At 51.8% G+C, this 22,600-nt stretch overlaps 17 protein-coding genes across 17 annotated transcripts; 8 read left to right on the top strand and 9 right to left on the bottom strand.

The window, feature by feature from the left end:
- Positions 1 to 301: 301 nt before the first annotated feature.
- AGOS_AFR305W (uncharacterized protein) lies at positions 302 to 1,231 on the top strand (the record flags this gene model as incomplete). Its single annotated transcript, NM_211207.1, has 1 exon — positions 302 to 1,231. One exon carries the CDS (start codon positions 302 to 304, stop codon positions 1,229 to 1,231), a length of 930 nt encoding a protein of 309 aa, NP_985852.1.
- A 17-nt stretch (positions 1,232 to 1,248) lies between these two features.
- Positions 1,249 to 2,208, bottom strand: AGOS_AFR306C (bifunctional triacylglycerol lipase/ester hydrolase; the record flags this gene model as incomplete). The annotated part of the gene is made up of 1 exon (NM_211208.1): positions 1,249 to 2,208. The coding sequence occupies one exon, from the start codon at positions 2,206 to 2,208 to the stop codon at positions 1,249 to 1,251; it is 960 nt and encodes a 319-aa protein (NP_985853.1).
- Positions 2,209 to 2,416: 208 nt separating this feature from the next.
- UTP8 (Utp8p) lies at positions 2,417 to 4,369 on the bottom strand (the record flags this gene model as incomplete). The annotated part of the gene is made up of 1 exon (NM_211209.1): positions 2,417 to 4,369. One exon carries the CDS (start codon positions 4,367 to 4,369, stop codon positions 2,417 to 2,419), a length of 1,953 nt encoding a protein of 650 aa, NP_985854.1.
- Positions 4,370 to 4,742: 373 nt separating this feature from the next.
- Positions 4,743 to 5,321, top strand: SYF2 (Syf2p; the record flags this gene model as incomplete). Its single annotated transcript, NM_211210.1, has 1 exon — positions 4,743 to 5,321. The coding sequence occupies one exon, from the start codon at positions 4,743 to 4,745 to the stop codon at positions 5,319 to 5,321; it is 579 nt and encodes a 192-aa protein (NP_985855.1).
- Positions 5,322 to 5,325: 4 nt separating this feature from the next.
- AGOS_AFR309C (uncharacterized protein) lies at positions 5,326 to 6,420 on the bottom strand (the record flags this gene model as incomplete). Its single annotated transcript, NM_211211.1, has 1 exon — positions 5,326 to 6,420. One exon carries the CDS (start codon positions 6,418 to 6,420, stop codon positions 5,326 to 5,328), a length of 1,095 nt encoding a protein of 364 aa, NP_985856.1.
- Positions 6,421 to 6,737: 317 nt separating this feature from the next.
- Positions 6,738 to 8,609, bottom strand: AGOS_AFR310C (uncharacterized protein; the record flags this gene model as incomplete). Its single annotated transcript, NM_211212.2, has 1 exon — positions 6,738 to 8,609. One exon carries the CDS (start codon positions 8,607 to 8,609, stop codon positions 6,738 to 6,740), a length of 1,872 nt encoding a protein of 623 aa, NP_985857.2.
- Positions 8,610 to 8,678: 69 nt separating this feature from the next.
- On the bottom strand, positions 8,679 to 9,128 carry AGOS_AFR311C (AFR311Cp; the record flags this gene model as incomplete). Its single annotated transcript, NM_211213.1, has 1 exon — positions 8,679 to 9,128. The coding sequence occupies one exon, from the start codon at positions 9,126 to 9,128 to the stop codon at positions 8,679 to 8,681; it is 450 nt and encodes a 149-aa protein (NP_985858.1).
- A 187-nt stretch (positions 9,129 to 9,315) lies between these two features.
- Positions 9,316 to 9,822, top strand: FHN1 (Fhn1p; the record flags this gene model as incomplete). Its single annotated transcript, NM_211214.1, has 1 exon — positions 9,316 to 9,822. One exon carries the CDS (start codon positions 9,316 to 9,318, stop codon positions 9,820 to 9,822), a length of 507 nt encoding a protein of 168 aa, NP_985859.1.
- A 606-nt stretch (positions 9,823 to 10,428) lies between these two features.
- Positions 10,429 to 11,280, bottom strand: PHB1 (prohibitin subunit PHB1; the record flags this gene model as incomplete). The annotated part of the gene is made up of 1 exon (NM_211215.1): positions 10,429 to 11,280. One exon carries the CDS (start codon positions 11,278 to 11,280, stop codon positions 10,429 to 10,431), a length of 852 nt encoding a protein of 283 aa, NP_985860.1.
- A 382-nt stretch (positions 11,281 to 11,662) lies between these two features.
- Positions 11,663 to 12,130, top strand: PEX4 (E2 ubiquitin-protein ligase peroxin 4; the record flags this gene model as incomplete). The annotated part of the gene is made up of 1 exon (NM_211216.1): positions 11,663 to 12,130. The coding sequence occupies one exon, from the start codon at positions 11,663 to 11,665 to the stop codon at positions 12,128 to 12,130; it is 468 nt and encodes a 155-aa protein (NP_985861.1).
- A 54-nt stretch (positions 12,131 to 12,184) lies between these two features.
- On the bottom strand, positions 12,185 to 12,418 carry SUE1 (Sue1p; the record flags this gene model as incomplete). Its single annotated transcript, NM_211217.1, has 1 exon — positions 12,185 to 12,418. The coding sequence occupies one exon, from the start codon at positions 12,416 to 12,418 to the stop codon at positions 12,185 to 12,187; it is 234 nt and encodes a 77-aa protein (NP_985862.1).
- Positions 12,419 to 13,435: 1,017 nt separating this feature from the next.
- CAF130 (CCR4-NOT core subunit CAF130) lies at positions 13,436 to 17,011 on the top strand (the record flags this gene model as incomplete). The annotated part of the gene is made up of 1 exon (NM_211218.1): positions 13,436 to 17,011. The coding sequence occupies one exon, from the start codon at positions 13,436 to 13,438 to the stop codon at positions 17,009 to 17,011; it is 3,576 nt and encodes a 1,191-aa protein (NP_985863.1).
- Positions 17,012 to 17,064: 53 nt separating this feature from the next.
- On the bottom strand, positions 17,065 to 18,051 carry URN1 (Urn1p; the record flags this gene model as incomplete). Its single annotated transcript, NM_211219.1, has 1 exon — positions 17,065 to 18,051. The coding sequence occupies one exon, from the start codon at positions 18,049 to 18,051 to the stop codon at positions 17,065 to 17,067; it is 987 nt and encodes a 328-aa protein (NP_985864.1).
- Positions 18,052 to 18,262: 211 nt separating this feature from the next.
- PRE9 (proteasome core particle subunit alpha 3) lies at positions 18,263 to 19,018 on the top strand (the record flags this gene model as incomplete). Its single annotated transcript, NM_211220.1, has 1 exon — positions 18,263 to 19,018. The coding sequence occupies one exon, from the start codon at positions 18,263 to 18,265 to the stop codon at positions 19,016 to 19,018; it is 756 nt and encodes a 251-aa protein (NP_985865.1).
- A 189-nt stretch (positions 19,019 to 19,207) lies between these two features.
- Positions 19,208 to 19,706, top strand: MAY24 (May24p; the record flags this gene model as incomplete). The annotated part of the gene is made up of 2 exons (NM_211221.1): positions 19,208 to 19,509; positions 19,583 to 19,706. The coding sequence occupies 2 exons, from the start codon at positions 19,208 to 19,210 to the stop codon at positions 19,704 to 19,706; spliced, it is 426 nt and encodes a 141-aa protein (NP_985866.1).
- A 216-nt stretch (positions 19,707 to 19,922) lies between these two features.
- On the top strand, positions 19,923 to 20,696 carry LSB1 (Lsb1p; the record flags this gene model as incomplete). The annotated part of the gene is made up of 1 exon (NM_211222.1): positions 19,923 to 20,696. The coding sequence occupies one exon, from the start codon at positions 19,923 to 19,925 to the stop codon at positions 20,694 to 20,696; it is 774 nt and encodes a 257-aa protein (NP_985867.1).
- A 158-nt stretch (positions 20,697 to 20,854) lies between these two features.
- NCA2 (Nca2p) lies at positions 20,855 to 22,564 on the bottom strand (the record flags this gene model as incomplete). The annotated part of the gene is made up of 1 exon (NM_211223.1): positions 20,855 to 22,564. One exon carries the CDS (start codon positions 22,562 to 22,564, stop codon positions 20,855 to 20,857), a length of 1,710 nt encoding a protein of 569 aa, NP_985868.1.
- Positions 22,565 to 22,600: the final 36 nt, after the last annotated feature.

Here is a 22,600-nt window from a genome sequence, read left to right on the forward strand (position 1 = left end):
TTACATAATCAGTTCGTATTTCTTTCTTAACACATAGTCATACTGCCTTACAAATCAGGTGAGCGACTGGATCCGATCATTAAGTCCGCATAACGCCGCATCTTCCATGGCGTGATACTTCGACTTTTCTGGGCATCATTGGAGGATTCCGTTGGAAACATCCTTGGGGCATTAGTCGGATTACCTAATATAGCTCCGCCGACCCAGCCATGGGGGAACTTAAGCGGAAACCGTTGACACCAAGAGTCACGAAGTCTCGGCTGTGGCACACTCAGGCGAACTAAATCACACGCACGCATAGATGTGCATTCTATTTGCGACAACAGCGCATCCAAAGTATAAACTAGTTCTCATCTCGAACAGGGACGAATACTTCGCGCGCAAAACGCACACTACATGTTGGTCTCACAATGATAGCATATTAGCGCCATATGATATGGCACTGCAAGACGCAGATGGTCTAGACCATGGAAGCCCCTGTGGTACATGGATAGGCATTAATCGAGCAGGGCACGTGTCAGTGCTTTTGAATTTGGCACCGAAGGATGCTGATGGCGACCACGGCTACTCTCACCGGCACTCTCGAGGGGCAGTGACAATGGAGTACCTGAAAGACTTTGACCACAACAACTGGGATAGTTGGAATACCTACGAGAAGTTTGGCGCACACTTCCCGACGCTGTATAAGACCAAGTTATTCACACACTTCTATGGTGACGTAGTAAATTCTCAATTCAGCGTCATTAACTCCCTGGGACAGACGCTGGATCCTTTCAGCCAGAGTCCGTACTACGTTGTTTCAAATGGGCCCTCTGATGGCGCCAAGGCGCTTGGGCAGTGGCCCAAAGTAGTCGAAGGCAATCAGCTGTTCAAAAAGATGATACAAGAGAGCCTAGACGTATCTGAGGAGGAGCTCCTGCAGAGGTGTTTCAACCTAGCGTCGTACTCTCAGTACGTTTCGAACCAGCCTATAGGCGTCCACGATGATAGCATACCGAAACGCACCATTTTTGTTCCAGCTTTGTACAATTTATCGGGGCAGGCGAACCTATCCTTTGCTGCGGGGATGTACTACGGTACAAGATCTACAATCGTCATGCTTGTGAGTGAAGACGGAAACGTCGTTACTCGCGAGCACGTTATTCACGATAGCGATCAAGATTTGGATAGCTATTCGATCCTCAACCCCAAGGAGCAGGTAACTCACAGATTTTCGCTGCAGATGCACTGACAAGTCAAAGTACGTAGTTAAAAATATATATTCACGACTTTCGTGGTATCCTTTACGACAAATGAATGACTTATATGTTCATCGATCGTTATCCTTAACAGGCTATCGGCATTCGTGCCGTACTTTGCCTCATAAAACTCCACGATGTCTTTCATCGTGTCAGAATGCACCCAATGGTCATGCCCGCTGAAAAGCAACCATAAACTACTGCGGCGCTCCTGACATGTCTTGATGAATTCCTCTTGGAAGTCCCATTGGTTACGTACTTGGTGCATTTCCAGTTGCGCCATGCCAAGTGCTTGGCGGACGTAGCTGGGGTTCTTTACTAGCTTCTCCGCACTCTGCAAGACACATTCGTCGCTTCCACCGATTATTTTGCGTGCAAGCCAACTAATCCAGGTGGCTGGTAAGAGCCATTCCAGAAGGACACGGTCCACTATTGACACATACTCATAGAATCGGGGGAACCATTCGGAAATGCGAGTCAATTGTACGCCCTTCGGGCTGCGGTGTATGTCGATGATTGTCGGCGTTAGGAGGCCAACCATCTCTACGTTAACACGTAGCGCTGGATGTACCACCACCTTTTGTGCCATATATGCCCCTATCGAATGGCCCACCAACTTGACCGCGAGGTTGCCCCTGTTCTCCACAAAATCGTTAATTGCCTTCACCTTGTGCTCGACCTGCTCCACCAACGTATACACACGCTTGAGGTCCTCGGGACCAGTCTTAGCAGACATCCCCGTGTGGCTGATGCCCACTATCTCCCATGTAGGGTTCTTTTCATGTATGCTCCGTAGGAACTCTCTGTAGAAGTTGATGAGCCCAGGGTTCCCTGGAAGAAAGATAAGAATGCACTCTGGTTGGATCCATTCAGACCAAATATGGAGCATATCGGCATCGATATCTGGATCGCATAGCGTTTCGACCACCGTCCTGGCCTTTGCCGCCTCCTTGGTTGTCTGGCTTGACATCTGGATCAAAAACGTGTGTAGCGCAAAATGTTCCGGCGTTCAGTCGCTCTTTACTCTGTCGTTTTATTCAGAGGCTTGTGGCGACGTCAAATACTTCTGTCCGCAGATCAACGAATATATACTTAACAAGTAAATGACGAGTGAGTAATCGCAAAAGAGGCCCGAGGATCCCCAGCTTCCCGCGGTTATATTATGTAATGAAAAGATGCTAACTATCTAAGTACTCCACACTATACAATGGTATCGTGGCAGCTACGGGAGATTCGTCTAGCCTTGTGACGCTGTTCAGATGTTTGCCCTTTTTGGTGCTAGAGTTTTCTAAGAGGTACAAAAGCTCGACCAGCTGATCTGCGACAGCGACCTGCGAATCAATAAAGGCGGAAAGTCTGTGCAGAATATCCCCCTCAAGAGCGAGTAACCCCACTGCATCGATGACCAGGCTCAGCAGCTGGAAGAGCTGCGGCTTAGCCTTCTGTCTTTCCTCGACATCGGTGGAGTCTTTAATGACGAAATTGAGGAAATTGTGCAAGTCCACCCTGCTTAGCTCCCTGATACCTTGCTTGATGTCCTCCTTGGTGAACTCTTGCAGAACCCGCAGAGAAAGGTCTAGCGACAGCTCATCGTTGAGAACCGTGAACAGCTCGTGGAGCAGCTCATCGAGCGGCAGATTGGGGCATGTAACAACGGCTTGCTTGAAGAGGCGCGGATGAGCCTTGAGTTTGGGCAGCAAGCCTTTGGTATGCGAGCTTGGGAAGAGCGGGTGCGTGAGAAGGTAAATGAGCGCCTTCGGGAACTCGTCTGCGAAAGTCGCAAAGATATGATCTAGAATCCCGGCGAGGAATTCCGAGTTATTGATAAACCGATCGTGCTCTGTGTAATATTCTTTTTTAGGACCGAGGCGCTTGTAGAATATGCTGTCGAAGGCCTTAGGGGTGGTCCTTGACGTCAGTTCAGCAAGAATCGCAGCAAAATCGATGTTGGGGGATTCATCGTCGTCTGTACCAAAAAGCGGCTTTAGAGCTTCCGTCCTGCGGTGTTCGCCTGACAAAAAGCCCTTGCCCAGAGAGTCCTTCAGAGTACCGGTCCCCACGGCGATTGTGACAACGTCCAAAGCACTGGAAGGATTTGAACCCTGCTTGGTTGAGACACCGATGGCAAACGTTCTGTTGCTTTCTCCGGGCGTAGTGCCCGGAATCACCGCAGCGCGCAGAAGCTGGAAGAACTTTATGTTGGAGAGCTCGCGCTCGTATAGGATGGCATTATGCAGTAGATCCAATAGGAAGATCTTGTTGCAACAGGTCAACAGAAGCCTGTTGGTGGAAATCGCTTGCAAAGACACTTGATCGTCTTTACGCACGAATGGAAGTGGCACACAATGCGATAGCTGGAAGTGCGGCAGACTGTATACGTACATTTTGCTGTCGACGAGCCTGTACAGTTTTCCGAACTGATACACCATCTTCGACTCCGCAAGCGCGAAATCTTCTAGGATAACAGAGTTCAGCTCGGTGATAGGCAGGTTCTCCGCGGAGTGGTTTAGCTGGAACAGTTTGTAGCACGTCTTCTTATTCTGGATGTCGCACAGCACAAACATGTAATCCTTTCCCGCGGAATCTGTGAAGTACTCCACCAGCCCCACATTCGTATACGAGATATCGAGCGAATGCAGCAGCTGCAACTGGTAGTCGTAGGTCTGTATGAGGCCGCAGTCCAACACAACCATGATTCTCTTACACGCGGAGAGTATACGCACTCTGACCACGCGTCCCTTCAATGTCTGCTTAAAGTGCTCGTCTTCCGAAGCGTCCAGCCCTGTCTCTTGTGGAGCTGCACCTGCCTTCCGCAGCACAGCGTGCAATGTGTGTACCTTACCGTTGGCTGTCAAAGCATAGCTCCACAGCTCGGCCCCATCGCTCATGGCCAGAACGTCACATCCCGTCACAACGTTGGTCGATGGAATTGGGATATTATATACCAGCTTTGGCGTGGGGTTGATAACGTACTGCGATATGCTGCTCCCGGAGACGCCGACGGTCACCGTATTGGATGTGGGCTCAAGGACGTCTGCTACCTGTAGGTAGCTAGTCTGCTGCGCATAATTATTGAGCGACGATATTTTGGGCAGATTCGCCAATCTGAAAGGTTGTGCGATATAAGCCATATCCTGGATTTGATGATGGATATTCAGATTGGAGCTGCTTCACTACTTGCACGCTTACTGTAGTACTGCGACTACGTCAACTCATCGCATCGCTAAAGCCAAAAAAATTTTCAGATGAAAAAGAAAAGAACATATCTCGAGCTCATTGTCCCTCTGAAGACAAAGAGAATCACCGAACACCGTAGGCATGGGAAGCAGGCGGCAAGAGCACCATGTGCATTAGGCAACAGCGCGACTGGTGTTCTTTCTTCTAGTACTATTAATCTTGTTGCACCTCGTTCGTGTATAATGATAACACGAGGCGCTTGAACGTTAAGGCCTCTGCTGTAGGAACCCAACGGTGCAGTAAAGTACAAGTACCTTGCAAGGCGATATGGGTATCGAAGATATAAACAGGCGGCTACGGCAGCTCAAAAAGAAGCGAGTAGATGCCTCCATCAGAAACAGGAAAGAGGCTGCGTCAGAAGAGAGGGCTCGGCTCGCGGAAGGGAAGCCGCGAGTGTACAGCATGGCGGAGGAACCGGCAGATGAAGCAGAAGCAGACGACACACAGAGCGAGCAGCTAAAGTTACTTAACTATAGAATTGCCGACTACGAAAAATGGGACGAAAAGCAAAAGAGACACAAGCAGCCGTCTGACGGAGCAGACCTCGGAGAACTTGCCAATAGTACATATAGAAGCGAGCTCCACCAACTCCACAGACGAGGCGTGGTGAAGGGACGTGCAACAAACGGTAGGATATCTGCGTCTGGGAAAGTAGTCCTTGACGATGAACCGGAACTAGTTGAAAAGTTGGCGGCTGCAGTGCAGCAGACAGCGAAACGGAGGCATGAAGAGAGACAGAAGAAAGCGGCGAAGGATGGTGGAAGAGCGACAGCAGGGTCGCTCAACGACAAGAACCGGCACTTCAACGAGAAGCTGGATCGCGAGTTCAGGAAGCGCGGCCAATAACCGATTAGTTCGACTCTTCTAGCGATGTCAGACTATTAAGGCTTACCTCCAGTTCCTGAACGCATTTTCTGTGGTACACCAGTTGGAAGTTCTGGAAGAGTTTGACCAGGGATATTAGCTTTGTAGCGTCTGCGATGCTGGTCATGAACTCCACGGCTTCAGCTGTGTTCGAAACAAACTCGTCCTCGGCGTCCTCTAGCTGTGCGTAAAAAGCCAGGTCTGCTGTGGAAGACTGAGTAACACCGGTGGAGGGAGTGGCGCCCTCAGCTTGTTTGGCTTCGTCCTGCTTCTTGGCCAGCGCTGCATCGCGTTCGTGCTGCTCGTATTTCAAGGTGTCAAATGTTAGCCGTGATTCCTCGACTTTTCTGCGCAACGTGTGGCCTTTTTTAAATTCCACCTCCAGCAGGTGTTTCAGTTTCTCGTTGAACTCCTTCACCATGAACTGGTCCATTTCCCGCTTAGCTATGTCCATATTGTATTGTGCGTCGGCCCAGGTTCCAAACATCTTAATTAGCGACTCGACATCTTCGTCGATTTCTACCTCCTGCTCTTGTTCCTCTTCCGCTTGCTCCTTCAGCTCCTGGATTATCCCCTGTGAGCCCTTCGCCGCGCGGTGGAGTGCATGGGCAAACGACGGAGGATCGGAGCTGCCAGCTGCCTGCTTCTGTTTGTCCTCCTTTTGCTTGTCCGTTCCTCCCTTACCGAACTTTAGGAATCTGGTCTCCTTCGTAGACGTGTTCCACCAGTCAGATATGCTTTCTGTTGGATTGGGGGGGTAGTCGTAGCCCTCTACCTCAAAAGTCTTGCTGACGACCAAAATCTTCTTGCATACCTGTTCAATAGCATCGCATTTCCTCTCCAAGAATCCGTACTGAGGGGGCAGCTGCGAGATATCCTTTGCAGAGCCCAACGTCTCCTGCAGTTGCCTTTTGCGTGTCTTCAGGGATAAGATGGTCTTAGGGTCATCTATTTTGATGTTTTGAATGGCATGCGTGAGATGTTCTTGGGTCTCGCTCAATTTCTGTTGCGTCTTCTGTGCTGCATTGTTCAAAGTATTGGCGAGCTTGTCAAGTGAAATTGCTCCAAAGTATGCTGACATTGAACTTGTATCTTCCTTTTAACGCTTTTGAGTAGTTGTTCTTCAACTAGAAGGTGGTCTGCTATGTATACCTGTTGGATCCAGATATTAAGGAAAATGTCTGGGTTGCTTATATTACTGGATCGCAACCCTTCAGAAGTTGTCCTCCGATGAGGTCCAAACGCATGCATAGCATTCGACTATAAACGTAAGATAACTAATCTTAATAACATAAAAAAGCGCACTAGAGCGCTACTGAAGAAAAAACATTGATTAGAACCAGAATAGATTAAAATACCGTGGATGTTGTACTATTCTTCCACAGTGTCAGGCTGCATTCAGTTGTCTGGGAGAACAATCAACCTCGATGGCTTGCTGTCGCCCTCTGTGACAATGACCTCGTCTGCAGTTTCGTTGTCATAGAGAGAGCTCTCCTTGTTCGTGCTTGGGCCGCTGGAGAGGTTTTTGAGGGCGGACGAGTTAGGGTCTGCGGAGGCGGTAGCAAAGGGCTTCACGTCATTCGTACCGTGTCTGGCAACGGGCACAGCGGTTGCCACGCCCTGAAACGACGACGCCGCAGTCCTCTGCGGACGCTCCTTGAGGGCGACAAGTTCCTTCCTCTGGAACTCGATTTCCTGCCTGATCTTCGCAATCTCGGTCAGGATCTCGGAATTCTTGGCGTCTATCTCACGCACGGTAGCAGTGTAGTCCGTTTGGTTGAGACGCTCGAGTGCTTCTCTGTTCCGCTTGGTGAACTCGTTGGAGTCTGCTACCTCGCGCTCAAGTTGTGCCTTCTGCTCCTGGAGAGTAGCAAGCACGACACTAACCTCGGCCTGCTGGTCTGTCACCAGACGTAGCTCGCGCGATTGGGCGTCTAGCTGCTGCTGCAACTGGTCGATCCGCGCCTGGCATTCGGTTATCTCAACAGCGGTGTTTTCCTTCAGCTTACGCAACCGGTCAATTTCTGGCTGCAGCTCCTGGTTCTGATGGACAATTTCCTCCTTATCCGCCAGCTGCTCAGCTCGCTGGGCTTCAGCTTGTTCGTGAAGAACGTGCTGCTTGTCCGCATTTTCGGCCTTCATATCCTGTATGTTCTTCGATAGCGAGGCCTCCAAACCGTCTATTTGGCCCTCCGTCTCGGCCTGCAGAGCGGTGATGTCCGCCCTCAGCTTAGAAATCTCAGCATCAAGGTCTGCAATCTCCTTTTCATAATGTTGCGACACAAGCTGGTAGTCCTGTGCAGCGTCCTCATCAGAGTTCACTAGACGGCCAAGATGCGCCTTCTCTTCATCGTTGAGGCGGTCATAGACAGCCTTGGACATGTAGCCGCGGTTGGTGAGCAGAACAACTTCCGGCTCCTCTGGCGTGCCGTTGGGCACGAGCAGTTGCTCCTTGTCGTGATGTTTGAAGAGCCCGCCAAGCTTGCCGCCCTTCTGCAACTTGAAAGGCATGTGGGACATGATGTTGGACAGTGGTCCCGCAGAGTGTCTCCTTTCGGTTGTCTCTGCCGCACGCTTGGTAGAAGAGCGCTCCAAGAGAGGCTTGCCCTCCTCAGAGTCCTTGTCCGCGGCCTGCACAGACACGTCGCTCACGTCCTTCTGAGTGGTCGCCTTGGCGTCGCCGCCCAAGCGGTCGGTCACTGGACCGTAGGCACCATCATACGTCCCCGAGGGGTAAACAATGAGCACCGACTTGTAGTCCACTAGAACGGCGTCATCATCTCCCAGGGCGCCCTTGTCTCCCGTGGTGGTACTCGTCTTGGACGTGTTCTGCGCTGCTCGCCGCTGAGTCACATCGGACTTGCCCCGCACATCCACAATCTTCTGCGATTCCTTGTAGAGCCGCAGCTGGCCCTCCTTCAGCTCCAACTCCTGCAGCTGCTGGCGCTGCCGCTCATCCACAGTGCTGAAGCGCTTGGGCTCGTCAATATCAGGCACGCGGCGCCTAGCCTCTTCCGTCACGTGCGTGCCCGTCGTGGGGAATTTCAGGTTCCGGAGCCGCTGCGCCTCTTCAACGGCAATCGCATCCCGGAACGGCGAATAGTACTCGTCGTGCGAGGCATCCCCCGTCACAGCGGCACCACCAGTCGGTGGGTGGTGGCTTTGTCTGAGGAACTCCGTGGGGTCCTTCTTCTTCTCCTCCGGAAGCCCGGACAGTTCCTCAAAAGGATCCGCGGGCTTCAACTTCTTCTTGAAAAGCGCTATAGACATTCTGCCTGTTCCTATGTATCTTGTAACAGATATGTACTTGCGCAACCCTACTTACCATAGGCCAAGTTTTCATGTATGCCCCTTCCTGAAATACAATTCATCGGAACGTCGGTTCTCAACGTCTTGCTGCGTCCCTGGATGCTCTCGAGCGGTAGTTTGCTGTTCCTGAAAAAGGGGTTCGTCGTCCGGTAATGGTGGCGACCGGGAGCATTTCCGGACTGAGGTGCGGTCACGTGACTGAGTCAGAATGTTTACATGCCGTTTCGGGCAGTCGAGCGCACGAGAATCCCCAACGATGCATTCTAGGGCTCGAGGGGACAATAGAGGCTCGAAGATGCGGCGGCAGCGCTGCCAGAGCAAACCGCCGCGAAGAGAGTCCCGGTTAGGCAGCAGATGAGCGGAACGAGCAATGGTTGCGTCGCTCGCTTTGCTAGCGGAAACTGATCGCAGTAGAGTACGACGTAGCGGGCGAGTGCTGGTGGACAAGAATGGCGAACGAGGAGCTGACGGGTAGGGCATTTTCTTGAGTGCCGGGAGGCTAGGATGGAGAAGAGGCAGTATAAAAATGCATGGCGGGGGCCTCGGGCAGGGGCAGACTAGGGGTTAGGTATATAACAGGTAGACAATCGATTCTTGGCCTTGCTCTTCACGTTACCGTTGGATTTCTGAAGACTGCAGGCTAGCGACAGAAGGTTCAGAAGATACGATGCTTTCAATCCTAGATAACTCTCTGCGTGCGGTGAACTTCGTGTTCCTAATTATAGTGCTCGGGCTGACGGGCTCGTTGATCCACGGACAACGGAACTCCCACTCGCGCGTGAACTTCGGGCTGTTCACGGCGGTGTTCGCGTTGGTGACGGACTCCTTCTACTCGATCGTGGCTAATTTCATCTCTGCCTTTGCGTGGCCCATCATCACCATTGCACTGGACGTGCTCAACCTGATTTTCACCTTCGCCGCTGCGACCGCGCTGGGCCAGTCAATTGGTGCACACTCGTGCAGCAACCGTGGTTTCTTGGATGGAAACACCATCTCTGAGCAGTCGACGGACAGGTGCCGCAAGGTGCAGGCTTCATCTACGTTTTTGTTCTTCTCCTTCTTCATTTTCTTGGCCAAGGCGGTCTTCTCTGGCTTGAACATCTTCTCCAGCGGCGCCTTCAGCTCTGGCGGCTCCAAGCGCGGTGGCGGTGTCCCAACCATCTCTCAGGTCTGAGCGCGAGGCAGGAAGCTTGCGATGTTCACTCCTGTGCGTTGTGCGGAAACATTCGCTGCAAACGTTAACTGCTATCCTCTTCCAATACTACTTATTAATTCCTCCGAGGTTGCTGATGTCTCCATTCGAATGCTTATTGGCCGGTTCCCCAGCAGAACACTACGGTGTGATCCTCGACCGCTACATTTTATCTCTTCGTCACACATCCAGATTAATGCTAAGACGTCTGTCCTACATGATACCAGGTTTGTAATAATTTCCATTCCCCCTCTCATTGCCTGCTGTGGGTTGCCCGAACGAGCAAGGTTAATTTGTTGTGGTTGGCTGCGAGAGGAAGAGCCTACTAAGACTACAGCAACTAAAGCCAGCAGTTAAAACAAGTCGTCAGGCGTTTTCCATTATTACACTGTTTATTCGTACGCTCCCTAAACTATTTTAAACTTCTTTCTTAACTATGAATGACAAATAAAAATTAATATTTTTAATAATAAATGCGAAGTCTACGCGATGCGCGAGCAGTGCTCACCCTTGGCTGGTAGAGTCAATCATTCGCAGAACTACACCTTAAATAACGTCTCAGGCTTGGTACATTACTACATCATCGGCTCACCTGCCCAGGTTAAGGAGCAGCGAGTTAGGGGCGCCCGAGTCCGCTGCCTGGCCCTTCGAGGGCAGGTAGGTGACGTTGGGCGAGTTCGCCAGGGTCTCCGCGATGCCCTTCGATGCTTCGAGCCGGCGGATCATCAGCAAGCCATCGCCCGCTTTCTGCAGCGCCTTGGAAATGTGCTCCGCGGCCTCGGCCTCGCCCTCGGCGCGGATGACGGCTGCGCGGCGCTCCTGCTCGGCACGCTCCACCACGAACTTGGCGCGGTCCGACTCCTGCTGCGCGATCTGCTTCTGCTCCACAGCCTTGGTGAACTCCTGCCCGAACGTCATGTGCGTGATGGAGACGTCCTCAAGGCGGATGTTGAACTCACTTGCGCGCCGGGCCAGCTCGTTGCGGATCTGCTGCGACACCAACTCCCGCTGCGTGATCAGCTCGGACGCGTTGAACTGCGCTACAATCGCCTTGAGCACCTCGTTCCCGATCGAGGGCAGAACCCGCTCGTCGTAGTCCGGCCCCAGCTCCCGGTAGATGCGCGAGAGCGCCATTACGTCCGGCCGGTGCAGCACCCGCAACGTCAGCGATACCATCTGCAGGTCCTTGGTCCCCGTATTGGTCGCGATGTTGCGCGGCTTGGTCCGCACGTCGAATATGATCGCCTTCTGCAGCCATGGGATCAGGAAGTGGGTGCCCTCGCCCACAACGTCCGGCTTGACACCGCTAATCCGGTCAAAGATGATGGCGCGCGTGCCGCCCCGCACATCGTACATGGAAAACTGCACCGCGCTGAACGCAAGCGCAATCGGCGTTAGTGGCAGCGTCAGCCTCACTAGAGAATCTGCTAGTCTGCTCATGGTCTCTGCTTATGTTCAGCCACCTGCAAGTGGCAAACGGTCCATCTTTTCATGGGGAAATTTTTTGTAGTAAGCCTCCAGCCAGACTCGCACCCTACGGCAACGCAGGAGAGCAGCCCCTAGTTGGTCTGAGGGGGCCGCTGAGGGCCTCGTGGAGCGCGCACCGCGATGGCACTGCTCTCTGCTCATTCTGTGCATGGCACGTGATCGGGATGGAGTGCCGCGGGCTCCTCGCAGCAGATAGCGCTGACAGGCCACCGCAAGCAATCTGCAATACCTATTCTTACCCGCGTTATCTGTATTAGCAGGAGATTGTGCACATCGCTGCGTGTAGCAAAGCTTGGCCACTCCTACACAGTTCGCCGCACGGACGCCGACAATAATGAGGAGGATCCTGAGGGAATACAAGCAGCTGCAGAAGCAGCTGGCTCTGCATCCAGCCGTGCTGTCGCTGGCGCCGGTGGGGGAGGAGAATGGGGACCTCCACCGATGGGAAGCGCACTTCCAAGGCCCGGAGAACACGCCGTACGCGGGCTTCACGTTCACGCTTCGGATCAATGTGCCGGAGACATACCCCAACGAGCCACCCAAGTGCAGCTTTCCGCCGCACCACATCTGCCACCCCAACATCAAGTGGTCGACGGGGGAGGTGTGTCTTGATCTGTTGAAGCACGAGGCCTGGTCGCCGGTGTACAACCTGCTGCAGGTGGTCGAGGCCATCAGCACCCTGCTGGCGGAGCCGGGCGTGGACTCGCCGCTCGACGTGGACCTCTCCCGCCTATACACGACAGACCGCGCTGCCTATGATGGGGTCGTGAACTACCGGCTGCGGACTCGCCCTCAGCCGTAGTATGTGTTACTAGATAGGTATGTAGCTGAATATACGGATGCACCTGGCATGCCGCTATCCCCTAGCGCTCGTGTTGCCGCGGCTGCCGTCGTCGCGCTTCGTGCTCTCTGCGGGATCAGCGAGAAATGACAGTAGGGCCGGCCGGCGGCGGATCAGAGGGTTCTGGGAGACTGGATAGGTCAGTGGCCTGTGTCTACTAAAGAGTATGTCGAGCCGCACTTTGTCCGCGGGGAGGTGCTGTGTGGAAGGAACGCGGGGGAGCATGCGGAAGAACTGCTGCCTGCTCATTTCTGTGGTCTTGGCGTGGCCGGTGGAGGGCTGTGGACGTGTAGGAGCTCTGCATGCCCTTGATATATTACAGGGTCTGGTCCGCTAGGGTGCGCCTGGTAGCGTCTCCGGGTGCCGCATTCCAGTCGTACTCAGCGACTGCACCTCTCACGTGCTGCGGCTGCCTCCGAGCGGCCCGCGTATCGCGCTCGCCAGCCAGCGTTCTTCGAGCTGTCGCACGGCGCCCGACGCAGGTGACGGCCGAAGCAGTGGTGGGAAGATAACCACCCGCGACGAAACTTGCTGAAACGTGCCCGGCGCTCGCTCTGCAGCAGAGTCCAGTCACGTGACCGCGGGGCCAGCTGTGCGATGAGCTATTGCTTACGTAGCCTCGTCGTTATTCTTGGCGCTGTGATAAGCGACCGTACACCTCATACAATAGCGATTTACGGCGGCCAGGTTCTGGCCGCCAAGACGCGCGCAGCGTGTAGCGGGCAAAGCGAACCTCTAAGGTGCAGAGCTGCATCTTGTTCTGTCTCAATGGGGAAGTGCATGGAATTCGTGGCACCGCCAGGACAAATTCTGCAGCAACTATGCGATACGAGGGCATTATTCGTGCGAGTTGTTCTAGTTAGCTAGCCAGCCCACACCCGAGCACCACACCCGAGCACCACGCATTGTTAGAAAGAGATTGTGTGCAGAGATGTGTGGGTCCCAATATGGCGTACCATGTGATCTGAGGCTGGAGGCCGGCTGTATGTTCAGGACGATTGGTGAAGCATGGGAGTGAGGCTGTTTGGCTCTCCGTTCTCAACTGTAGTAGCTACTCAGTCACCTAGTTCTGTAGACGTGTATTCTAGACCGTCACGTGCGTTACACGTGATGGAATAGTAATGAATAAGCTTTGGACTTTAAGTAATATTCCATGCAAAAATTTATGGTAATCAGATAGTGTGTGTAGGCCACTGTTGGTTACCAAGCATACTAGCAGAGTGGGATTGGAATATAGCGGGCTTCTCTGTCGAAGCGGATACGAGCATGGTCAAGAAGAACAAGGTGAAGTCGGATACGCCGACCGTTGTGAGTCCGCTTGCGTCGGTGATCCATACATATAAGCCTAGCATTCAGTCTTTGCTGGAGCTGAATGTACAAGAGGGTGACCCTCACTTTGAACTTATGATAGTGGAGAAGGTGGTGGTGACACTCTTCATGACACGGGGAGGCAATAGTATACTACATCTGCTGTACGACCTCTCTTGCGGACGCATCAAGCTGTCCGAGTACAGGCAATCACTGAAGGTACGATCGAATGTCCACCAGTGGAAGACATGCTACAAGGAGTGGGGGAGCCGGCGGGACACACTGTCGCGTTTTCTGGATTTTTGTCTGCGGAATGAGGACTGTGCGCTAGACTACACTGAGTACGGGCGTGTGATGCGGAAGCTGCCGTTGCAGTTTCTGCTACCAGCGGGCCTGCACGCGTATGTGCTTGACGAAGGATACAATCTTCTCCTTGATTATATTATTAATAGCAGATTGATGTGGGAGGAGCTGCTGATACAGGGCATTCCGCGGCTACTGCCGGAGCTGATAGAGGACTACAATCGAGTGTTCGAGTTCAATGGCTACTACACCTGGTACGGTGGCGCCCCGAGCGGGGCAGGCGCCGCCAATTCGACACGAGAGCTCCACACTAAAGTGCTGTATGCATTGTTTGATAAACTTACAGTAGCGAAAGAGCTGCTGCCGCGTTTGAATGCAACTGTCTGGAGCCATTCTTGGCCTCCTATGTACCACAAGCACGGCATTAACGAATTTTCGAACGAAGAAGAGGATCTATACGACTTCGATTCAGAATTAGAGGGCGATAGCTGGCCACAGCACAAGTCATCCGCTAAAGAGCAGGTGTATACTTTTGAGCTGAATAGAGATGGCTCACTAGAGTTTCCGAATGTGTTTTTGCATACTAGGAGGAGGCATGAGACGCTTTACAGGATACTAGGTCTGCCCAATAGAGAATGCCCGCTTCTGCGAGCCCAATTCATGACGTTGTGTGCGTTAGTGGATCCCATAACCCAACCTCCACCCACAGAAAAGCATATAATATCCATTGACTTAATTTATCAGATGTTCCTGGGGTCAATTTCATCATTACTGGAGTCATCGCTCAGGGGCCAAGATTGGAGGTTTCATGTTTGTCATAACTTACAGAAAATTATTTTAGCCACAATGAAAAGGTTGAATTGTCATGATAGTGAAGTGCTGAATTCGATTAATAACAGTGATGAAACAGTACATTGGAATGTTAACATCGGAAAGTGGACCCCTCGAGGCCTCAATACACAAGACTTGGAATTACTGTACATGGTAGACATGTTGGGTATATACACTATCTACCAGTTATACTCTGATCTACCTGTTCAGATGAATCCTTTTCTACCGCTGAGCTTTCATTTATGGAAGAATCTAACCAATGTTCTACTCCTGGGCCTTGAAATAGATCGGTTTGAGGAAGATCGAGAGACCTTCAGCACACCCATTATAGTACGTGCGACCATAAGGGGATCCGCAGCATTACGAAGTGTGGTTGCAACAATGATTAACAGCCACTTTTCGATTAAGGAACATGATTTTAAGCATGAGCCCATAAATTTGTTTATGTCGCCACACGGAAGGAAACTTTGTCAAGGTGCTCTCTATGCCGATGTCCGATCACACGCGGCTGCAATGCTCGCTCTGGGTATTGAATTAAACGACGTAACAGATTTACTCAGTGACTTGCAGCCTGGCGACAGATTTGATGATGACGTGAAGTACATGTTTGACTATGAATACGATGACTATAATGCAATTGACCCAGAACAATTGTACGACGAGAACGAAGAAGATCTAGAAAGGTTGGAAGAAATCCAGCAACGTGAGAGGATTAAGGATATGAGGGGATATTACAAGAGATGTCACTGCGTCTTTGATGATGACGAGTTACTTTCTGATGAGGAGGGAACGGATACTGGGGAACACACTGATAACCACATAACGGAGACTGTTCAAAGCGCTCCTCTGAATCTCGTAACAGGTGTAAGCACTTCTGGTCCACAAAAAGTAGCCGTGCGCTCACGGGATTACGTTGAGTTCGATTTTAATGGTAAGGACTGGCGTGATATTCCGCGAGGAATGAACTTCTACTATGTAGAAGACTATGTTTTCGTCAACAAGTTACATGCAGATGTATTGCACTACCTTATGAAAGAGGCTACTAGCAAAAAACTGGAATCCAACCAATCTTCTTTCATATTGCGGAGCGTGGCCACATGTATAAAACTGGAGCAGGAGAAAACCATGGTTCATGATGCGATATTCAAATCCAAGGATAAATCACCCCTTTCCGCATCAGGGTCCGAGGGTTCAAATGGGTTAACAAGTGATTTTATCTACGAGAAATGGTGCGAAGATGCCTTGTTTGAGAAGATGATGTACTATAATAATGACTTAGTGTGGAGAATGATGGATGAAATGCTTATGTGCAGTGGTTATCGCAGGGTCCTGATTTGGTTCATAACACACCTGGAACTTTCTCATTCAGTGATCCATTACATCTTCGAGTTAGTCATGGGCATGAGAGGTAACGTTGCCTATAAGGACTTGGAAGAAGAATATATAATAAATCGAAATCTGGATCTTTTGGATTCTTTCTCGTTGGGCTCCTCCTGTATTCCTGCTTCAATACCCTTTTCCCGTCAAGGGCCTATTGTACTTTCTACTATTGAAGTGAACATGCTTCTCCAGGAGTTCTTCATTAATGCTGCGATATATTTTTCGAATTACCTTCGTGATACTGCTTCCTATGAACATTTAGATGTCGAGCAACCTGAAGAACAAACGGAAATTGAGGAGGGCGAAGCAGAAGACGAAATCGCGGATGAAAGGCTTACTGCTTCCTCACATGTACTTGGTCTGATGAAGCTTCTTTGCTTTATGGTCGATATGTTGATAGAGAAGAAAAAGTTGGACTTCACAGACTCCGAATACTTGTTTGAGTTGCAGACCTTGCTCATGAACTGGATTGGGCTCGTTCCGGAAGCTCGTACTCTATTTTTCAAACTCAAGTCAACACTCTTAAACTCTTCTGCACTGAACGGTTCAGCGCTATCACATTTGGAGGGTGAGCTGGCATCCAATGACAACGACGACAGCGAGCCGGTAGACACGGCGGAAGATGCAGGCCCGATGGATAAAAGCAACGGCCTGGATGGTCTTCCCCTTTGCGACATCGGCGCACTTACTAATGGTCAGCCGACTTCTGCTGCGAACAGCGCACCGAATGGCATGTCCGAGAGTAACATATCTTACTGTAACCAGATGTTGATAAAGCTATTGCCGCCCCATTCTGCGGACGAAAATGCAGCTGTTACTGCGCTGAGAAGTTTCATTGCTAAACATCCTCTAACGACTAAAACAGCGATATTCGGTAGGCGTGTGATCTATCAGGATAATGCGATCATGGGCCTCTATATGGCTGATAAAGAATTGCAGCAGAGGGAATTCCTCGCAGAATTCGGCATCGACTACAACGCAGTTGCAAACAATAATAGCGATGCAGAAGTTTCCTCGTGACAGCCTCATTCAATAACTATATATCACCAATGTATGTATTTTACAATTTTCCTTCATTTCGCCAAGTTCTCGCTCAGCATCTCACGCAGGACTTCCTTCATTACCACAAGCTTGTCCTTAACGCCCAAGACATAGTACTTAATCTCCGACTGCAGCTTGGAAAGCGCACCATGCAGGCCAATGCACTTTTCTACAATGAAGAGGTCGGTTTCGATCGAGTACGAGTCCTGCGGTAGCTCGTCATACTCTAGGAGCTCGCGCAGCTGCGCATCGTTCTCCAGAAAGGCCGCTGTAATGGCAGCGCGGTGAGCATGCAGTAGCTTGCGGAAAACCTCGCCCCGTAGCGCGGCATCCATCTTCTTGTAGTAGAACAGTAGGCCAGCCACAAACCGCCGCTGCTCCTTCTTGTCGAGAATGTCCACCTCGAGCTGGTCGAACAGCTCTTTGTGCTCCCGCCGCACATCCGAATACACGGTATCGGGCCGAACGGTACTCTTGGACACAATGTGCGCCAGGTAGTGGAACCGCGTGGGTACCAGCTCGACCTCCTCGGCCTCCTCCCCGTCCTCTAGCACTGCGTTACCCTCATCTGCGATCTTCCGCGCACACCACTGCTCGAATAGCTCCTGCCGCGCTTCGTCGTCGCCCACGGCATAAAAAGCGGCATCACCACTGATCTTCGCGCTCTCAAACACCCACGCACTGTACGGATCCAGCTCTGCGCGCTCGAACAGCGCCCATAGCTCGGCCTTCTTTCCATCCGTCTCATCGTTCCCGCGATCCGAGGTGCTCTGCGCCGCCCCGCCGCCCAAATCGCTGCCTTCTGCAGCGTCCTCTGGCTCCGTTGCTTCGTCCGCTTCCTCTTCATCCGAAGATGACGACTCGTAGCCCTGTATTAGCTGCGGGCGCGCCCGCTCATCGCCCCGTTCTTCACCGTCGGATGGCTCGACCGCATCTGGCTTGTCCCAAGTTGTCTCATTCGTCTCTGTATTATAGTAATATGCCTTCCCGTCCTCGCTCTTGGCTCGCTTCCACACCATAGTAGCCTCAAATCTAAGCTACCTCTTGGCCCCCGTGTGCGATTGGAGCTGGAACGATCAACTATATCTTCTTACGAAAGTGAAATCCCATGTTGAGGGCCGCCTAACGGTGGCAAAAAATTGGGTCCCTTAACTAGTTGTCCAACAACAACATCCAAGGCGAGGCTTCAGCAGATCCAGGACTATCGACATTGAGATTCGCTGGTGAGAGATGGGGTCGAGACGTTATGACTCCAGGACAACTATTTTCTCCCCAGAGGGGAGACTGTATCAAGTCGAATACGCGTTGGAGTCCATATCTCACGCCGGCACTGCGATTGGGATCATGGCCAAAGACGGGATTGTGCTCGCGGCCGAACGCAAAGTAACCAGCAAGCTGCTGGAACAGGACACGTCGAGCGAGAAACTTTATCGGCTAAACGACAACATCACAGTGGCGGTGGCGGGCCTGACGGCGGACGCGGAGATCTTGGTGAACACGGCACGGCTGCACGCACAGAACTACCTGAAGATGTACAACGAGGAGATCCCGGTGGAGGTGCTGGTGCGGCGGCTGTCGGACATCAAGCAGGGCTATACGCAGCACGGTGGGTTGCGGCCGTTTGGTGTGTCGTTCATCTACGCAGGCTACGACGCGCGGTACGGGTACCAGCTGTACACATCGAACCCGTCGGGCAATTACTCGGGCTGGAAGGCGATCAGCGTGGGCGCCAACACCCAGGCGGTGCAGACGCTGCTGCAGATGGACTACAAGGACGACCTCACGTTCGACGATGCGATCAAGCTGGCGCTCAAGACGCTGTCCAAGACCACGGACAGCAGCTCGCTTTCTCACGAGCGTCTGGAGTTTGCCACCATCCAGCGCAACGCCGACGGCAAGGTTGTGCAGAAGATCTACAAGTTGGGAGAAATCAAGGACTTGCTGGAGAAGACGGGCATAAACAAGCAGGAGGAAAAGGAGGACTAATGAAGCCCGCGGTGGCCGCCGCGCTACCCAGCACTCCCATGTATACTTATAGCATCACTGTATATCTACATCTGGATGGTTTCCGCTTGCGCCGCCGTTGCGTAGCCGTGAAACGCGACATTGTGCCGCTCTCACCTATAATCATTCCCTTGTGCGTGAGTGCGAGCTCACAGGGCGCGCTCCTATAGTATGAGCTCATTGGCCGCCTCATCGTTTGGGAACCCGCCTGCGGGCTACATCTCACCGAGCTTTCCATCCCTGCTGTGGACTGCGGATGACCGTGCGAATGGCGCCCTTCTGTACTACACTAAGGACATCGTACGCTTCACTATATTCTGGACACTGATACTCGTGGGGGGCATGTACGGCGCCGTGGGTCTGATCGCCGGCTATTCGCATCGCAGGATAACAGGCGGCGTGGGGATCCTGGCTATCTACCTGCTGCTGGGCGCGCTGCACGCCATACTAGGGGGCACATTCAGCGGATTAATGTATGTGGAATATGCGCGAGTAGAAAACGCACGTTCATGTGACAACAAGGCCACCGGACTAACCAATTTACAGAACCGCCGCTATTTACAGGGCTGCCCTGATCGCGATGAGTACTTGGATTCCGCTTGCATCCGCAGTCGTACAGGCCCTGTACCTGCTATGCGCAGCATTTGTGGCACAATCCAAGCTGATATAGGATACAGACATCCAGCAAGACGCTGGATGGATCGGTTGTATCCCTCTGCTGCATCAATACGCTATCGCGGGCCGGCAGCTTATTGTCACGTGATTCGCTATCTTGTGGAGCACCCAGACATATGTTGCTGAGCCTCCCTCAGCTATATAAGCGTCGAAGAAGGGCGCGAGTCGAATACATGTCTCTGGCGCTGTGTGCCTCGTGCAGTCCTCCGCGATGTCGTCAACTCTCATAAACCGTTCCTTGGCAACTATCCGTACAGAGCTTGCCTTTTTGGTTGATTCCGGGGTCATTACGCGGCAGCAGTCAGAGCAGATTGAATCTAATCTTCCAAACCCTAACGAAGCCCTCCGTGGCGCTCCCGCAAATAACGCAGGGCCTGTGGAGTATGTGGAGGCACTTTATGCGTTTCAGGCGCAACAGCCTGGTGACCTAGACTTCAAAGTCGGCGAGAAGATCGAGGTGCTAGAGAAGCCCTCTCCAGAGTGGTACAAGGGCAGATGCAACGGTAAGGTGGGCATGTTCCCCTCAAACTACGTGAAGCCAGCCTTTAGTGGGGGTAGTCTAATGAAGGAAGCGTCGCCGCCTCGCTATCCCGCGCAGGCCTCTGCCCCACAAGTGCAGTCTCCTACTCCGCAGTCTCCTCCTCCCCCTGCGGGCTTCTCGCAGTCTCCCTTCCCACCTGGAGCTAACGGCTACTATAAACAGTCTGTGGCACCTTATCAGCCACCGCCTGCGCCTTATCAGCCCCCTGCGCAATATCAAACTTCCCCTGCGCAGTACGCGCCTCCTGCGCAGTTCCAGGCGGCGCCAGTTCCTTACCAGGCGCCTCCGCAGGCCGTGGCACAGCCTGCCCCTGCCACTGCTGAGCAGGGAGCTGACAGTGGTATGAGCGGCGCTGCTAAGAAGTTTGGTAGCAAATTAGGAAATGCAGCTATCTTTGGTGCAGGCGCTACACTAGGTTCTGACTTGGTGCATTCTATCTTTTGAGGGCTGGAAGTTCGTTTTGGTCCCGATGCTTCTCATGGGCGAATGGGCATAGGGCACCCAGTTAGCGTCTCATGTTGTCTACATATTTTGCATCGACCTACGTTGCTGGTGTATACATACAATATGATAAGTTGTTGACTGCAGGCGGTATTCGCTAGTTAAAAGTACTTCCCATATACGTGGTATATTCTGTTAATCACATTTAGTTTTCCTGTGGTACTCAAGGCGCTACTGCTGGCCATTTCGTCAATGTCGCGGCACCACTCTGCTGTCCGTGAATGAGGCACCAGCTTGGCGCCGTATTCCCTGAGATTTGCCATCTCAAGGGTCAGTAGCCCTAGATTCCAATTACCTTTATCACCATCGAACTCTTCGATGGGGCTATTCAGCAGCCTTTCCACGTTATTCAGCGATACACTCACGCTGCGTCTGTACTTGGCTCCCTTGGACCAAACCGTACCATATTTGACAAGTTTTGTGAGCGAATTGCACAAGACATAGAGAATCAACAACGCTGGGGAAATTGAGACAATGCCAAACACTAGCTGTTGGGATTGTAGAAGTTTGTCGATGCCGTGAATTGCAAGAGAACCATCGACCTTCCCCTTTTGTATTTGAATCAAGAGCGAGCGAATCAGATCGCCTGTCACCAAGTTCCGGATAGGCTTCCGTAACTGAGCTTCGTAGATCTCCATAAACTGCGTCAAATTCCCCTGTTCGATCTCCTTCATCAACACTGAAGTATCCACGGTATTCGCATACTCATGTTCCTTCAAGAAATCAATAAGCATTCTTTGTAAAGAATTGATCTCAGTGTCCAAAGTTCCCTGTGACATAATTGCAATGGAGGATGTTGGGTCATGATGCACTGTTGACCAGATGTTACGCAGTGGCTCTACCAACCAATTCTTCACCAGGTCTCTAGCAAACTCAAAGAGATTATGTTTTATAAAGGCAGCAATATCATTCCTAGCATTCCAGATGGCGGCTATCCCTGCTGGACCGCCAGCTAATGCAATCAAGATGGTCGGCCAATAGCGTACTATCCAATTTGGTTGCGGTGCGCATGAATCTACGTTCCACTTCTGAACAGCTCGCACCACTGCGAACTCAGATGATCCAGGCTTCAAATCAAGAAAGTCAGATAGCACTTCCAATCTGTCGCTCTTTTGGCGCGGGAATTCGCGCAGCAGCTTCCCGAACTTTTTAACATTTATGTCCAGCTGCGAGTCCAGTGATGCTGTCTTCTGGATAATATCAGTATCCACCATTGCGATCGGAAGCTTGGTCCATTGCCATGCCCTCTGTGTCGGCAGCCCCACCAACTGAAAGTTGTGTATTCTCAATGTTTGCCGTAACTTTGAGGGAAGCTCCTGTAGAGCATGGCCCCTGAAAAATTCGATAAGCTTGACGGGCATGATCTGCAGCCCGTAAAACAGTCGCATGAACCATGAGCACCGAGAAACATGTCCATAATACTCCTGGTCCAACAGTAATTGCGGTAACTTTGCCAAATTCTTGGATAAAAGGGCATAGTAAAGCAATATATGCAGATAGTCGCTTATACCATCCCGTATAAGAGGTTCCAGAGGGGAGCCCACGGACCATTGACCACCGGATAAGCTTTCCAGGCCGGAGAGTATTTGGTCGTACTTGATCGTATAAAATTTCTGCCCACCATTAATCGCCGCAACACATGCATCGGCTTCTTCTTTTATAGTCTGCAAGACCTCATTGGCCTTGGCTAGTTCAAGGTCTGTGGATGTCTGCTCAAGAACTTCAGATATGGCTGCCCGCTCATATAACTGAAGCTCAAGCTTACGGGTGACCGACTCCAGCTCACTGGCGACATATCTACTGGCAATCATGCGAGCTGTATATCACACCGAAAGATACTGTGCTTT

The sequence above is a fragment of the Eremothecium gossypii genome, chromosome VI (genome assembly GCF_000091025.4).
Source record: "Eremothecium gossypii ATCC 10895 chromosome VI, complete sequence".
NCBI lineage: Eukaryota > Fungi > Ascomycota > Saccharomycetes > Saccharomycetales > Saccharomycetaceae > Eremothecium > Eremothecium gossypii.